This window comes from Platichthys flesus, chromosome 21, assembly GCF_949316205.1.
Source record: "Platichthys flesus chromosome 21, fPlaFle2.1, whole genome shotgun sequence".
Classification (NCBI taxonomy): domain Eukaryota; kingdom Metazoa; phylum Chordata; class Actinopteri; order Pleuronectiformes; family Pleuronectidae; genus Platichthys; species Platichthys flesus.
Window position 1 is genome coordinate 4,823,786 of NC_084965.1, and position 16,435 is coordinate 4,840,220.

The following is a 16,435-nucleotide window of genomic DNA, read 5'->3' on the forward strand; positions in this document are numbered from 1 at the left end:
AAAGAAATGACCTTGAAGGCAAAGAGATGAAACCGATGTAGCAAACATTATCTCTGTTAACATGAGAAAACTTGGGTGTTTTTTTTTTTGTTATGTTTAGGATCATGTTGAGAACGTGAAATAAAGTTTAGAGGTTTTGTGTAAAGTTTTTGCTGCACAAGATCACCTTGTTCACACGGCTAGTTAAACTTCAGGGACCATGGTGGTGTAGAGATTTATACCATGTCATCATGAGATAAATGATTAAGAAGTATAACCCTTGATATGCTTTAATATTTTCTTTGTATATAACTTATTTATTTCCCAAATGGTATATTTCTTGCACATATAGAGCGATGACATCAGTGGAAATGTCTCTGTGCTGCTGCTCATCATTAAGATGAACCTGGAGACTCAGGGGGATAAAACGAGGTGTAGGTTGTACCGATAAAAGTCCTCTGAGCTTCAAGGGCTGCTGCTTCCCAGACTGTGCACACTCCTCCGCCTCGCTCCTTCTCCTCCCTCCCTCCCTCCATCTATCTTTCCTTTTTCATGTTTCTTTCTAAATGGCTGCTTACATTGTTGCCTCTCATTCCTCCTCTATCTGAATCCCACCGCATTTCACCGCGGCTGAGGTGCCGAGCAGAGTGTGGCAGACATTCCCTGTCCCTGACTCATTTTCTGTGGAGCGGCGCCCCGGCCGTGGCTGTGTCGCAATCTCCCCCGTCTGGGTTGTGTTAGGGGATAAGACCTGAGTCCAGACGCTCGCCGTCTCCAGACCTCCGCGGTTCCAGCCCTCGGTGAGCTCGCCAGGACGTGGTGAGGTTACGGCGTGGCTCGGGGCCACAAGCTGACACCACTGGGTGAGAATCAAACCTCAGTCGACACAGGCTCACCTGAGGAAACGTGGGGATTCTGTCGCTTTTTTGCTCCTTGTGGTTTCTCATGACTGTTCCAATATAAATCAAAGAGCCACCTTAAGAATAACAGAAAGAAAAACCCTGAGGACGAAACCCCAGAACCTGCCGAGCACTCCCCTCATCCTCCCTCTCTTCAATTGGAAACAGCACAGAATCATTTGGCCCTCCGCGGCTTCCGAGAGCCTCTGACATCCAAACCCTGTCCAGGATTCATCTGCTCTGCTCACAAAAGATAACAACACACACACCTTCACACACACACACACACACACACAGCAACAAAGGTAAAAAATATGCAGCCTCACCCTTTGCGGAAGAATCTTGTCTGCCATTTTCCTCCTCTTAGCACTGGAGAGGGAGAGAGAGAGAGAGAGAGGGGAAGAGGGAAGAGGGAGCATGTTACTATGGTGACTGATAGCGTAGCACCCAGGCCATCTGCTAAAATGCTGGGCCACATCCAGCACCCAGGCGTCCCAGCTGTGTGTGTGTGTGTGTGTGTCTGTGTGTCTGTGTGTGTGTGTGCAGTGTTGTCTTTATGGGTTTGTGTGTTCACTGAGATGCAGCGGTCCACCTGGAGAGCGAGAGCGATCCAACAGCCCAAAAAGTGCCACATCCCACATCTTTTGCTTGACATTTATTCAACACACACACAGACACACACACACACACACACACACACACACAGACAGACACACACTAACACACACACACAGACAGACACATACGGTATAGATTCACTGGGGCCACTGCAGCAGGATGTAGATGGTGACAGGTGCGTAACAGAGTTTTTAGGTATACTGAGTATCACAGGGGAGAATATACAGTGTGTTTGTGTGTCTGTGTGTCTGTGTGTGTGTGTGTGTGTGGATTTTTTGATCATGAATCACAGGCAGTTCCTGCGGTCTGACAACACGTGTTTTCTTTTTGTCGTATACTTACCAATGAGGGAATAAGAACAGTTGAACAATCTGTACCGAGGTTGTCGTAACTTTCTTTTCAAACCAAACACGACAGTTTCCTTTTGAAATTTCTAATTAGAATATTTAACATCTCTGATATGTGGAGCACCCGAGTAGATTCATGCATGTGCTCTTTTCTTGGTGCCTGCAGAAGGACACTGTCTAGAAAACTAAATGGCACTGCAAAAAGAGAGATTACAAAGAAAGTCTGAATTTGTGTATTTTAGGAAGATTTAATCTTGTTTTTCTTATCAAAGAGAAAAGATCTTCTCTGGTGAAGCTCTGAAAGGTGTAAATAAGCAGAGGGAATGTTTTGATCCTTGGCTGGGCTCCAAATTTAGCTGCATTCAAAGAAATGACGAGCATATTCATACTGAATTACTAAAGATTGGTTGCTTTTATCAAGTGATTTCCAGGAATAGTTCTAAACTTTGAAAAATATTCAGATTTAGTGAATGACTCAAAATGTCAGACTGCTAATTTAAAGGTCAGATACACAGACTGTGTATTAAGATGGACGACACGTCTTCACTTCCTCTTACTGTCCAGAAATGAAGCTAAAATATCCTGGATATAAACGCTGCCGTCTTTTTGAAACCAGTCTTTAGTTTGGCCCATGTCCCATAAGAAGGCAGGTTTATGACCTCTACAGCAGCCAACCACTAGGTGGCGCTTCAGATGATTTGGCTTCACTTTAGAGGAGCAGTCATATCATCCATCTTTATAAACAGTCTATGGACAAATTTTTAATCACATTACAATTTTACATTGTATTAATATACAGTAACAGTGTTTCACTTATTATTGTGAGATTATTTCTTTAATTTTGTGATGCTGATTAAATTAATTCTACATATTCATGAGATCTCTCTGTCGTTATACAATTTCATGCAGATCCACATAACAACCAGGACCTGTTAAAGAAGATGTTTAGCCTTGTTGGTGGTGTGCACTCTTTTCTACATTTCCATCATCTCACTCTAAATAAGATCATTTCCTCCAAATCTATTCTATTTCTTGCAGTGTGGAGAAACGTTCTGCCACAGAGCACTGTGACCTGTGAAGCAGTAGGTTTTTATCAGCATGCCAAATACTGGAACAAGCCTGCTGCAAGGAAAATTGAAAGATCCGGGGGTGCAGTGCAAAGGGAAACACAAACCTGCATCACAACAATCTCCATTTCACTTCAAAGGGACTTCAGATTCTGGATTCTACAGGTTCTGAATGCTCTAGCTTCAGGTAAACCTATCCCATCATGCCATGCTCCAGTCCAAAGCATGCACCACTACATGTTATGGAGTCATCTTCTAGGCCTGCACGTACGTTCGGCCAAAACAACTCATTCAGGGAGTGCTGGGCTCGGGTGAAACTACCAGGCCAGAGTCATCAAACGTAAGAAAACCGACATGCAGCAGAGTAAACTCCTACTTGGATCCGAGCGTGGGATCTGATTGGGGCTCTCTCATGTCCATCTGCCTCGCCGGCATCTCATTGGCTCCGGGGAATCCGACTGGCTTCCTGAGAATTGGTGAGGATTCGAAGGTTGTCCGATTAGAGTCGACACACTCAGCGGCAGCAAAAAGAGGAGCAACACCTGGTGGTTTCTGGCTGTTTGTGTGTGTGTGTGTCTGTGCGTGTTGGATGTGTGTGAAGTTCAAGGGTCTATTAGTAGGTGCACAACTCCAAACTCAGACAGAGGGATGGGCGCGTGACTGAGTCCATGCACACACGGAGTGCCGCAGACGAGGACCTGGGGAGGCGCCCTGCTCCTCCGAGGGACACGCTCACTCAACAAAGTTTCTCCGTGAACCAAAACAACCATGCTTCACACACACAGACAGACAACACACTGATAATGGACACACTGTGAACTTCAATGGAGACGGAGCAAACAAGCAGTGTGTGAGTTTAGAGTCTGAATTTGTGAATGTGGGTTGTTGCTTTGATTATATGTGATGGGTTCAGAGACGCAGGGGAAGACAACATGCACACAATGTTTTTGTTTTTTTGCACAAACACCAGAACATTCCGCTCTGTTCAGCGCCTTAAATCTTCAGGTTAATCACCGACCGGCCTCATTCCTGCACGGATGTCACAATGCTCCTAAAAAAACATCAAGTGTCCTAAGTAACCCTTTGTCGTGAGCGGCGAGAAAAGGTTCTAGGTCTGACTTCAAGGACTAACGGGGGGGGGTGGGGGGGCAGGACAAAAGACCGGAACAGCAGAGCGGTTTCAAAAGGGAGATAAAAGATGAGATTGAAAAGCCAAATTGTATGAGGCGCTGGATGAAGCTGTGCTCTCCAGAAGGAAGCAGCAGACCGTTCCAGAGTAACACAACAACACGATGGAAACCATGGAGGAACAATGTTCATCTGCACTTAGAGTCTTCTGCAAATTATAATAATAATTTATATAAGCATAATAAAGTATACGCGCTAATTTCCATGTTGTTATTTTATCATTTAAAGAATGTATTACGTGTTAAGGTCAAAGTTGTGTAACCTCATCGTGGGACTAAGGATGAGAAACTGGTGTCAAGGTCAAACCTCCAGCGCCCAGTCCGACCAGTTGCATGAGGGTGATTAGCAGGACACACATGTAGTGCTTCCTATATAACAGGAATACAAACTGTATTTGTGAAAACAACAGTTGTATACAAATATGATTGTTGGGACACAAGGTTGAGTATTTATACCAACACAAACCGAAATCAAATCCTATTTTTAGCTGCGGATTTGCAAATGAGAGCGTTGACTCTGCAGCCGGGACCATAAGGTCTCAATGACACTGCAAACACAGGTGGTTCGTCCTCAGCTGGCAGCCGCCGGGGGGGGTCTGAGCTTTTGTCCGACACGGCCACACAAAGCACCAGAGAGTTAGAGAGACGGAGACGCCTGGACCAGTCACCCTGGAGCATTGATCAGAGCCAGGCGCAGCGCCGCCGGGCCGCTCTGGGGGTCGAGGCACTGACGCAGGACAACACTTCCACCCCCCCCCCCCCCCCCCGACCTGTTCGACAAGTCGGCTTAATGGTACAAGTATCAATTGTGCTGCAGATACTGAGAGAATGAAACGGAGGAAGACGAAGGTCCACAGAGGGCGCACATCGATCGGCTTTCCAGTGACCACACCTGCCTCACACTTGTCTCCTTATACAGAAGATATCAATCCATTCTGTGTGTGTGTGTGTGTGTGTGTGTGTGTGTGTGTGTGTGTGTGTGCGTGTGCGCCCGGTTTACTGATGCTCGAAACAAAAACGCCAAAGCACGACCGGCTCCTGACCGTCCTCAGACAGCCGGGTGGACGTCACAAGGATACGACAGGTCACCCGACTCTGAGGACACGTGAAGCCTGAACAGAGGAAACGCTCTGACACAGCAGTGAAGGGGAGGAGCAGGGTGGATGCACACGTGAAGCAGTCAGGGGGGGGGGGAGACACACACACACACACACACATACGGGTCACGGTTCCACTTCTCATCCGTGTAATCTCTGAGATTGGATCTTAAAAAAAATAGATTTTTGGAAAGTATGGAACTGTTGTTGAACAAGATTTGTTTTCTTGTTATTTTTCGTTTAAAAGTTTGACATTGTTCTTTATATAACTTCTTTTTACTGACAAACTGAACATTTTTCTTCTTACAGGGACGGAGTAAAAAAAGATAAAAGCAGCAAATTCTCTTGTTGAGAAGCTGGAAACTGAAAATATTTGGCATTTTTGATTAGTTTTGCTGGTGGATGGAAAAACTCACTCAATAATCACTTACAGCTTTGATCCGTCCACCAGTTCACACACTAACCTGTTTATAATTTGGCTTTTCATTATAACCTCCAACGAGATTGTGTTTTAATGTGTCTGCTCGTGTATTAGCAGGACGATGCCTAAACAAATAAACCTGATTCCAACAAACCTGATGGACGGATGAGGCCGTTACATTTTTCATTGCAGATGTGCTTTAAGGAGCAGATCCAGATGTTTTTTCTCTTAAACTATGTTTTGTGTCAGATAAATAATTCCTTTTATCAGAAGCCTTTCTTTCTTTTTGTTTCTACTGTGAGAACTAGACGATTGTGTCGGCTTGTTCGTCCTTGGCGGAGGAATGTGCTCCACTCGGCGCCATTGAAGTTCCAAATTGTTTTTGATATAGATACCAGTTTAATACTTGAAAAGCCCTTTATTTTTTTTATTTAACACAATAGGCCCAACTTCTTGAATGCATTGTGTTTCAGATTGACTCATCACAAAGAGCCAGAAAATAACTTTTAGCTTTGTCTGAAATTATCAACTTGTGCAATCAAACACTTAATAAGAGTGACTGAGAAAAGAAAGAATTTGGCATGTTCTGGTTTTCACAAAGAAATATTGAGATTTTGGTTTCCAGATCTTTTTACATCTGTTGCACCTGATTCCAGAGCAGTTCCATACTTCCATTAAATATGAGCCAGATGTGTTTTTCCTTCAGACTTCCAGCTCAGTGGAGAGTGTGACCACACCTGATCATGAGCGGCTGCTGAATCCAAGCCATGCAGTGTTAGGGTGGTGATGTGTGTGTGTGTGTGTGTGTGGGGGGGGGGGGAGCTGGACTCAGACTCACTTTCTGGACCGGCTCTGGACGGACTGCTGCTGCTGCTGTTGCTGCTGCTGCTGCTGGACCTGCTGGGAGGGGGCGGGCCTCTTGCGACTGGGCTCCATCACCGGGGTGGGCAGGCCGGGCCGCACAGCAGGGCTCCCTCCGTACGGTGGGCCGGGGGGGCCCATGGGGGCGCCCTGGTGGGGCATCCTCGCCCCAGACGGCATGCCAGGACGCTGGGGAGAAACCGAGAAACAGGGCGCGGGGGTCAGACGTGTGTAGAAAGCAGTCTCCAGTGAGGGTTCTGAATAATCATCATCTCAAGTGAGTGTTTCTAAAAATACGAGAACAGAAATATGACATCAATTGTAACTGTTATGCACTTCACACAGGTGGATTAGAGACCAACTGGGGAGACATCTTCTTTTGTGAACATCCATCATATCTGACAAAATCCTGAAGTTGAGCATCAACAAAGGAATTCAACGACGACACCTGACAGATATTTCCTCTTTCAAATAAAATTCTGGTTACAACTGGTTTGACTTCCAGGCAAAACCAGAAACTCAGGATTCAAACCACCGGCAACAGAACTCACCACCTGACACACGTCACCTCGATCCTGCCCACGTCAACCTTTGGCAACCGTTTAGAAATCGAACAGCAGCTCGGTCAGTAAACAGGATTTCGTAATTCAGTGAAGTCAATGTGCATGAATCTGTTTTCAGATGTGTTCAGCAAAGTTGTGAAACTTTATTTGAGGTGAAATTCCATGTGGGATTTCTCATTGTCACACACGTTAGAGAGAACATGAGACGTGTGATTTAAAAAACTTTTCTGAGAGATGGATATGGACAGGTCTCAGCTGGACGCAGATCGTTTTACATTGGGAAACATTGACTGATTAGATACTGGTGAATAGATACTGGTGAATAGATACTGGTGATTAGATACTGGTGAATAGATATTGGGAGTAATTTAGAGAAATGCACCAAACAAGAGCAGCTGAGGACAAGAGAAACTGTCGTGTCCCTGTCGTGTCTTCTGCCTCGTTCTCACCTCCTTTTAACATAAATCTGACTAAATGAAGACTCTTCACAGCGTGCACACACACAGACACAGACACACACACACACACACACACACACACACATCCTAAACAATGCAAACAGTGTCAGAAGTCACAGTCCCACACTCTCGTCTTGACGCCTGGGAACAACTGGGGAACTCTCACCTGTGCTTGTCACTCCCATGGCGAACAGCTGCCTCCCGCCTCAGTTTATTGTCTGAAAGAGGAGGCGGCAAAGACCTCCCCCAAGAAAACTCTTAACATCGAAGACGTCCAGTGAGGGAAACCAGTCCGCTGATAAAAACGTCCTAACTTCCATCAGCAGTGGAAGAAGAGGTCGTTTGAGTTCAAGTAGAAATGTACTGCATTCAAAGTCTTCCGCCATGAAATGTACTTTAAGTATTTAAGGCAAATGTACTTTTTGTGTGTTTTATAACTTGATTTTACAAAGCAGAAATTTTTTTTACCAAAAAATAATGTTCTAACTATTTGCACAGCCTCTCCCCCTTGCTGTTATACTTACTTTCTGCATAAACTTGCATTTAATTAAATCATAATCCAAGTCATTTGAGGAACCCAAAGAGAGACGGTGGTCTAGTGGTAGAAACTTGGACTATGGGCAGAGAAGGTCTCTGGTTCGACTCCACGGAGACACAACATAAGACGAACCTGGATTGATCTGTCCAAAAATCCAAGAGAATTCTCCCTTCCCTGTCTAGTGCCCCCTGAGCAAGGCACCTTACTCCCCCAACATCTGCTCCCCCCCCGGGCGCTGTACATGGCTGCTCACTGCTCTGTGTGTCCTGCACCAGATGGGTCAAATGCAGAGGATAAATTGACCTACCATTGCATGAGTGTGTTGTGTGCATGTGTTTGGTATAAATAAACTAATCTTGATCTTGAGATAGGGGAGGGTGATTTGAAATCAATTAGATATGATGACATTCTATTCTCCCCCACCTCTCCAGCAGATTACCACTCTGCACTTTTGTGGCTAAAACAAACATTTAAATATATTTATTGAGTACAGAAAAATCACTTATGCTATTGCAAAAAATAAAGTTATTTCCATGTGCACAAATGATACACAAATAAAGCTCTACATCTAAACCTTGTTGTTCATTCATACTGAAGCATCTGCAGATCAGCACAACACAATATAACTTTAGTAATCTCACAGGCCATTTGGTTGAGGGAATTTAAAAGAAGGCCAAAAAACAAGACACAAACATCCACTGCAAAAAAAAAATTAATAAAAACGCCATAGAAAAGCTGCTGAGCTTCATTGTGCTGACATTTCTTGAAAAAACTTTCTAAAAAAAAGCCATGACACCATTTTGAACCGTCCTTCTGCAAAAAACAAACAGAAAAACCCTCTCATTCCAAACTGACGCGGGATCTGTCCCCAGCGCGTTGACAGAACCTGTGAGTGATGGAGAACAGCTGAACGCCACAGATCAGGAGTTTCAGCTCCTCGCGTGCAGCTCACGTTTTTCCAACATCTCAGTGTTTGTAACGTCTAAATGTGGCTTACACACAAACACACACACAAACACACACACACACACAGTATCCAACGTTATCTTCAGAGCGTCCACAAAACACCCAGACAACAAACAAAGAACACGGTAATAAACAATAAAAACAACTAGATATTACACCACAAACAAACTACATATTGAACTGAGTCTGGATGTGAAACACGTATTCACGGGGAGACTTAATAACTCAGGTCACGACAGCTAGCGGTGTATCATGTGCCCTTTGAAATGGTGACCGAGCACAGATCCTGCGATAAGGAGGCCGAGCAGGCGGTGCTGTCACTCTGGCTTGGCGGAGGTGTAGAGGTGGTGGTGGTGGGTGGGGGGATGTCAACTGAGAAGGGTCTCCAAACAGGGGAGGATAAAACAACATATGGCAGGGGGGCCTCCTGCCTGATTGTTGCCACCTTATGGAGCCTTAAGAGACCCCCTTCTTTTTCTGGCTGCCCCCCACCTAAGCTGGACAGCAACACCCAAACAGCAACAAGACTCTGAGCGGCAACCCCCCCCCCCCGTCCGGGCAGAGAGACAGAAAGACAGACAGACAGTCAGACAGACACACAGAGCTTCTGTTACCACCGGCTGTCTGGAGAATTTAAGCTCTTCAGATAACACACACAGCCGTAGCTGGGTAATGTGTAAGATGAATTTCCCCTAAAATCCACACACACATACACACACATACAAACACACACAATGCGTGGTGCTCTATAATCTGACCTGCTGAACCGACTCCAGCTCTCAGCCCAGAGCTCCAGCAGTCAGCCAGCCGGCCAGGAATCGAATCCGCCATGTGGATGGATATCTGAGAAGTGTGTTGGCATCTCTGGGACGGCTGCAGGGATTCGAGGAGGCCAAACTTAACCCACACTGAACTAAACATATGAATCTGTGGGTTGTTACACGGATTTCGACTGGCACCCAGAAAATCTATTAAAAACTGGGGACGAGGCTCCGTGAATGGGACGTGACTCAGACTACAGATCAATGTCATTATTGATTTATTGGGGAATATCTCAAGTGTCACAAAACGTCAATGAATATCTCCCAAACGCAAAAGATAACTTAAAACATGTTTTACAATATTAGATTTTCATCCCCTGGTTAAATGAATAATGCTACTTGATGTTGTTTTATATATGACAATCAACACTTTCACGGCATGTGGTGTTTTTATCCATTATTGACGATGATTTGTTAATATTGTGTCATCTAACTGTCGAATCCAAAACATGTTAAATGTGTTTTTATATTTTATATCTAATTTAAAGTCCTGCATTCTTGCTTTTCCTATTGTTTGTTATAACTAGAACACTATTTCTCCATCTATTTGTATAACAATATTTCAAATACGGATCAATAAGCTAGACTGGTGGCAATTTTTGATTCTTATTCGACTTTAACGTCAGTGTGATAAAGAACTTTGACTCTTTACCATATCAAATTGTATTTTGATGGATTTCAACTCCCAACCTCTACTATCAAAACACATGCCAGTGGATTTAATGACTAATTATAATATATTTTCTCATTAACCTCCACTGGAATCAAACCACACAGACAGTGTTGGTTTCATTTGTCGATGTCGAGATCTCGTCCTCCAGCTCAGGAGAACTGAGGCGAGTGAGACTTAATTTGTGAAACTCCAATAACAAGAAATATGATTTTAAAATGTATCTGAAACAGCTCTATACCTCCAAAGAACCCCTCCCCCCCCACCACCACCACTCTATCACAATGTTTGTTTGGACTTTGAAGTCATTTCAATGGAAGCTGATCATAGCAGGGTCTGTGGATTACACACATGATTTGGCTGTTGAGTCTTTTTAAATACATTTCCATGTGGTGAGCCCCACGGTTGAAATTTCTTTAACCCCAGTTGTTCTGGGGCCGATGCAGAGAACTGACTCGTCTTGTAATTTTCGATACAATAATCTAAACACTGAAATCCAGACCCCCATAGATGAGAGTCATTGAATGTTTTCTGCCAATTTAGGGATCCAGATGATCCAGATGTGGGGTGGGGTGGGGGGGAGGTTTACGTTCAAAGGTCCAATCACGCGCTAAAACACAAACGAACTCCGAGCTGCAGATGACAAACCTACACTGTGTCGTATTATGTTTGAGCTTATCAGGGTTTCCCATGCAGAGCTCTGGAAGGCTTTTCTCATCTCCGCAGCCCTTACTGACCTCCAAACACACATACACACAAACACAAACTCACACACACACACTCAGACACACACAAGGCAGAGGACCAACAGCAGGGGGAGGTGAGGCAGATAATGAGAGAGAAAGAAGAGACCTCACCCAGACCTTCAGCCCACCCATCAGTCCTAGAGCCAGACCTCGGCCAAACACTCTCCCCCACAACACACACTCACGCAGCTGCTTTGAGGCCGGAACACTCTGACCTCTGGGAACCACAACAGTGGCGTGCACGTACAGTATTTACATATATTCCTGTCCGAGTAAACGCGGCGACATGTGTGTTTCTGTGTGTGAGAGCTCGCTTTGCCTCAGTCAGCCACGAGGGGAAAGGAGAACGTCATCCCTCACCACAAGCTGACTCGCTGCGCCAAATCATCGCCATATCCCACACTATAAATATTTCTGCGCTCTGCAGCGTACACAGAGAGGAACCTGCCACAACTATTAAAACAAGACTTTTCCATTTTGAAACGTGGGGGAGAGACAGAGCGAAGCAACGAGAGAAAAGAGGCAGAGGGAAATGTTTGGCTTGGAGCAGCCAGAGCCTCATCAAGGTTAATTGGTCTGCTGAGAGGACACACTCATTCGTCTCATCAATCACTTGGTCCATTGTATCCTAAAGTCTGTCTCCTTGCGCAGGACTTGGGCCCCGAAGCCCCTGTAATGACCGCTCCTGTCACAGAAACAATACCTCATCTTGTTTCAGTGCATAAATCTACCTGGTGTCACCGGACGGCCCGGCAGGATTCAAATAGAGTCACGTCTTCAAACCGGAGCTGCGTCCAGCGTCCCGGAGACATGTTCAGATTTGACGATCTACTGCCAAACAGTCTCCGGGACATCCTCAACGTACTCGAGGATTAGTGAAGCGATGCCAAGTTTCTGAATCTGTGTAAAAGGTGAAATTCAGTTCAGCAGAAAGTGGAAACCACAGCCTGGAACTGACGTGTATGACAAGAGAGCTACGGTCAAGGCCAAACTTATTCACACGGTCACACTTTTCTCTTTTTACTCCTCAGGCTCTGAGCTTCAGCACATTTTAATGTAAAATCAAATAATGGATTAACATTTAATGGATTTAATTTTCAGTTTTAATTTGAGTGGGTGTACATTAGCATTAAAAGGAGCTGTGTGGGAGTTTTAGCCCTTTGAACACAAAGAGTTACAATTTGACATGTTAGCTGAAAAACACAACTTTAAGAAACTATGAAAACAGTTTGACTAAAAATGTATGGACAAGCCCAGACATCAGGAACCCAATAACAGGCCCAGGGTCAGTCTCACAGATTGTCAGATGATTTTTGCGGTAGGAAATAATATAAATTGAATTCTGTTCCATAAATTTCAAATGGAGTTTGACTCCTTTCATAGACTTTTCAGTTTTATCTCTTAAAACTGCTTAAAGCGACAAAAGAGGACCCCAGTGTCCTAGGTCTTTAAAATCATGGACCTCAACTTCCTCAACGTTCTTCATCTCTTTAAGATTCAATTTAATACCAAAGGTTTGAAATACACCCAAATAAATGTATTCAAATGAAACAATCTGGCAACGGGGGAATAAATCTCACACCACAGCAGATTTGACCTTCTCCATACTCTAGGGAGTCAGGTGGACTTGTAAATAATATTTATGGTGAAACGTGTCAGGCCGTTTGCTGCATAGTTTTGTGTCAAACTGTACAGTTCTACCTTTTAAGGTCATTACAAATCCGCCTGTTGGCCACGGGGGGTTTTAAGGCCGTGAACTGTAATGTCCCTGCTTCCACTCCGGCCTTGACTTCTGTTGCATGTCATCTCTCTTTTCCTTGTCATTGCTCGGCTGCCACTTCGCTAATACAGGCACATACAGTATCCCACTGATAATGCTTGATGAACAAAAGAGAAGAAACCTTAAGCTGTGATGGAAGAATAATCGATAAAAAAAGGAATTTGCTGCTTTCCAGTTATCTTATTTGATTGTCACGAATCATCGTCATCACGATATCTTCCGGGTTTGATGTTCCTGCTTCTACAGAACGAGACATTTGACCAAGTCACCTTGAGCTTCGTGAAGACGTGTTGGTCATGCAGCTCCGGCTCTTAAAAGTATAACTGAATGAAATTATCTGACAGAGGGAGAGTCAGTCCGTTTGAACAGAGGTCACACACAGACACGGCTTTATGTTCACGTCTGGAAATGAATGAGTCAATGTCACAGTTGCACATCTGTTAAAACTCTCGAACAGCAAAGTGTCACTTAAAAAGGACTCGACACACTCTATTTCATTCAGCTCATTACCAAAACAAACCGCCCCTGTGCTCCCTGTCCCGTTTTTCACGTGCAGCATGAAGCTTGTGGCAATAGTTGCCTAACCTCTAAACCGTGAGCAACACTTGACTTGACATTTCAGGCTCGCTTCACATGAATGGGCTGATTGTTCTGCATGATTTCCAGGATTGGCCGTCTGCCTCGGCTCCGTCTCTGCGATACTACGTCCGTTTGTCTCGTGACCTTACAGGTTCAGATCCCCCCCCCCATCCCGCAGCACAGCACGCCGCCTGGAAGGCTACTCTGCCTGTGTTGTTGTGAGTGGACTCGTCATCCCCCCCCCCCCCCTCTTCTGTCTGTGACTCCCAGGGAAGCATGCTCAGCGTGCTCCTCTGTTCGCCAAAGGGGGAGCTGGCTGCTTTCTGCTGCTGCTGCCACCGCTTAGCTTCTATTTCTACATATTATCCATTTTCTGTGTGTGAGTCTGTGTATGTGTGTGTGTGTGTGTGTGTGTGTGAGAGGGAGAAATCCTCTGCTCCCCATCCTCCTCCTGCTCAGCTCCATCCATCCATGCTGCTCCACTTCTTGTTCTCTCAAGTCATCTCCTCCTCACAGGCTGGGATCCAGGGGGCTGGAAATAACCTTCACATGGCCAGCTTTACCCAGCTATCTCTCGCACACAGACTGCTGCTGCTGCTGCGCCGACTCATGCACACACACACACACACACACCACACACATACACACACACAACACACAGATGCATGCCAGAGCTCAGCTCCTTTCACAGGAATGACGGACAGCGCCACTCACCACTCCATGGACCAGGAACTCAAACAGTTTGCTCTTGGTGGCTTTCCTGGCTCCCCCCGCCGTCTCCTCCGTAGCCATTTGCTCAGTCCCCTCCGTTCACCCTGCTAAGTCTCCCCTCTCCTTCTTTTGTCTTTCCCTCTCCCTTCACCCAGCCTCCTGTTCCCCTCCCCTGCTCCACTTTCCTTCTCTTTGTGCTCTCCTTTTCAGCACTGCCTGTCCCTGACTCTCCTTCTCTCTCTCCCACCCTGTCTCTCTCTCTCTCTCTCTCTCTCGTGCTGTCTCTCTTCCCTCCCTCTCCCTCTATTTTGAATGTGCAGCAGCCCTGCCGAGTCCCTCGCTGTGTGTCTCGCTCACTTTTTAGTTGAGCTGCCTTTCAGGGCGCCCGGTACGTCCCTTGGAGGTGGAGGTGGTGGTGGTGGTGGGGGAGCCATGCAGGGGTCTGGCAGGGGGGTTTCAGCCAGCCCACCCTGCTGCTCCCCCGCACAGCTGTTGCATTCCATTGGTAGATAAGGGCACACAGCCGGAGAGAGGCTGCTGTTTGGTCCCGACTGGGGGCTGGGGAGGTTAGAATCAGTAAGCCATTCCCTTTTCTGCAGCTTCCCCCTGGTGACCAACCCAGAGGCCACGGTCAGCACACACAGAGCTCAGAGTTTGGACTCATTCTCAAAAAAGGACATTGAGCTCTTAAAGGGGCCACGCTGCATATCATTAGCGCATGTGTACTCTCACAAAATGCCATATATGACCGAGCCGTGACGTGGTGGTGATGACGAGGAGGGAGGAGGAGGAGGAGGAGGGTGATGTTATTTTCCTCAATTAAAAGCAAAAAAAAGAGGGGGACTATATTTGACGGTTTCCCTCTGAGGGGAAAGCATGTGTCACAATGGGAGTGAGCTCTCCAGCCACTTCACAAAAGGAGAGGGCCACAGCAAGAGCACCTTCATCTCCCATGCTTCTGTACTGGCGATTGTAAGAGTGCATTCACAGGTTAGGAGAATCTCCTCCAGCCGCCTCATTAGCTTTACCTTTCACCCACTAGTCGGCTCAGGGGCTGCGTTCAGGCTGCGGAGCCATGGCAAACAAACAAGGCTGCTCCGCACAGCAAGGTGACTGTGTCACTGGACACGTGTAATTAGGCTCTGTTGTGATTTCCCCGCAAGCTGGTTTTCCTGAAGCTTCCTCCACAAATTGCAAGAAACTGAAAGCCCCCCCGACATAAAAAACTAAAACACACCAAGGACAGAGGAATGAGATGCAAGGAATAAAGAAAAGACTTAGTGAAGCAAAGCTGAATCGCACACACTGGCTGCTTCTCATTGTGTGCGTGTTTGTGTGTGTGTGTGTGCGTGCTGTGATTTTGAAGCTGTGACGTGACAAGACGTCTAACACTCCAAATAACACACTTTGTCAATCGCCACACAGGTCGTTAGTCTGACTAAAAAGCAAGCCACGTTGAAGTTGATGACTCTTTCAGGTCCCCTTCCTCCCCCCCCCCCCGCCACCACGCTCCCATCCAGCCGTCACATCAGGGCAGTGAAATATTCATGAGGTTATTTGAATGACAAAGGAATTGAAGTGGGGCAGATTGAAAGGAAGGGCTTGGCTTGTGACACACGACGGCAAATTTACACCGCCACGCCGCTTCCTCTTCCTCAACCCTCCTGGTGTGAGAGGTGTCGAACCAGGCGTCAAAGGGGAACTTAAACAACCCTCAAGGGTTTTAACAGGAAATTGCAAGAAGCACAAAATGCATCCATCACAAACTTGATCCCACAGAGCGGCACAACGAATATGTAAGAACAACAGGGTGGCGCTCCAGTCCAGCTCTAAGAGGAACATTCTGCAGTTATCTTATTATCACTGCTGGTTAGCTGGTCTGTGACATCTAGGCCAGAGGTCGTGACCTTCTGGAGGATCTGTCATTCCTGAGAGGCGTCTCAATGAGCCTGATCCTTCTTAAAGCTTCCATATTACCTATAACACGAGGTAAAGACATGATTACGCAAAGAAAAGTATGGATGGCACCAGCAGAGAACCAAGGACCAGCTCATATGTCCTTCAGACTTCCTTCACACCCCTGATTATTGAAACCGACTTATCGATAGACGGTGGTCCCTCCCCATG

General features: G+C 45.9%; 1 protein-coding gene across 5 annotated transcripts in view; it reads right to left on the reverse strand.

The window, feature by feature from the left end:
* smarcd3b (SWI/SNF related, matrix associated, actin dependent regulator of chromatin, subfamily d, member 3b) overlaps nt 1-16,435 on the reverse strand; it is a 34,282-nt gene that overhangs the window by 8,651 nt on the left and 9,196 nt on the right. The window contains exons 1-4 of one of the 5 annotated variants that reach the window (XM_062379353.1): nt 14,312-14,878; nt 6,454-6,665; nt 3,287-3,376; nt 1,205-1,247 (exon numbers count right to left, since the gene is read on the reverse strand). In XM_062379353.1, coding sequence (XP_062235337.1) covers nt 1,205-1,247; nt 3,287-3,376; nt 6,454-6,665; nt 14,312-14,389 — 423 coding nt within the window. In that variant the 5' untranslated portion in view covers nt 14,390-14,878. Of the gene's footprint in view, nt 1-1,204; nt 1,248-3,286; nt 3,377-6,453; nt 6,666-14,311; nt 14,879-16,435 lie in introns of those variants that run through there. The other 4 variants (XM_062379352.1, XM_062379354.1, XM_062379356.1 and 1 more) reach the window with 4 other exon arrangements.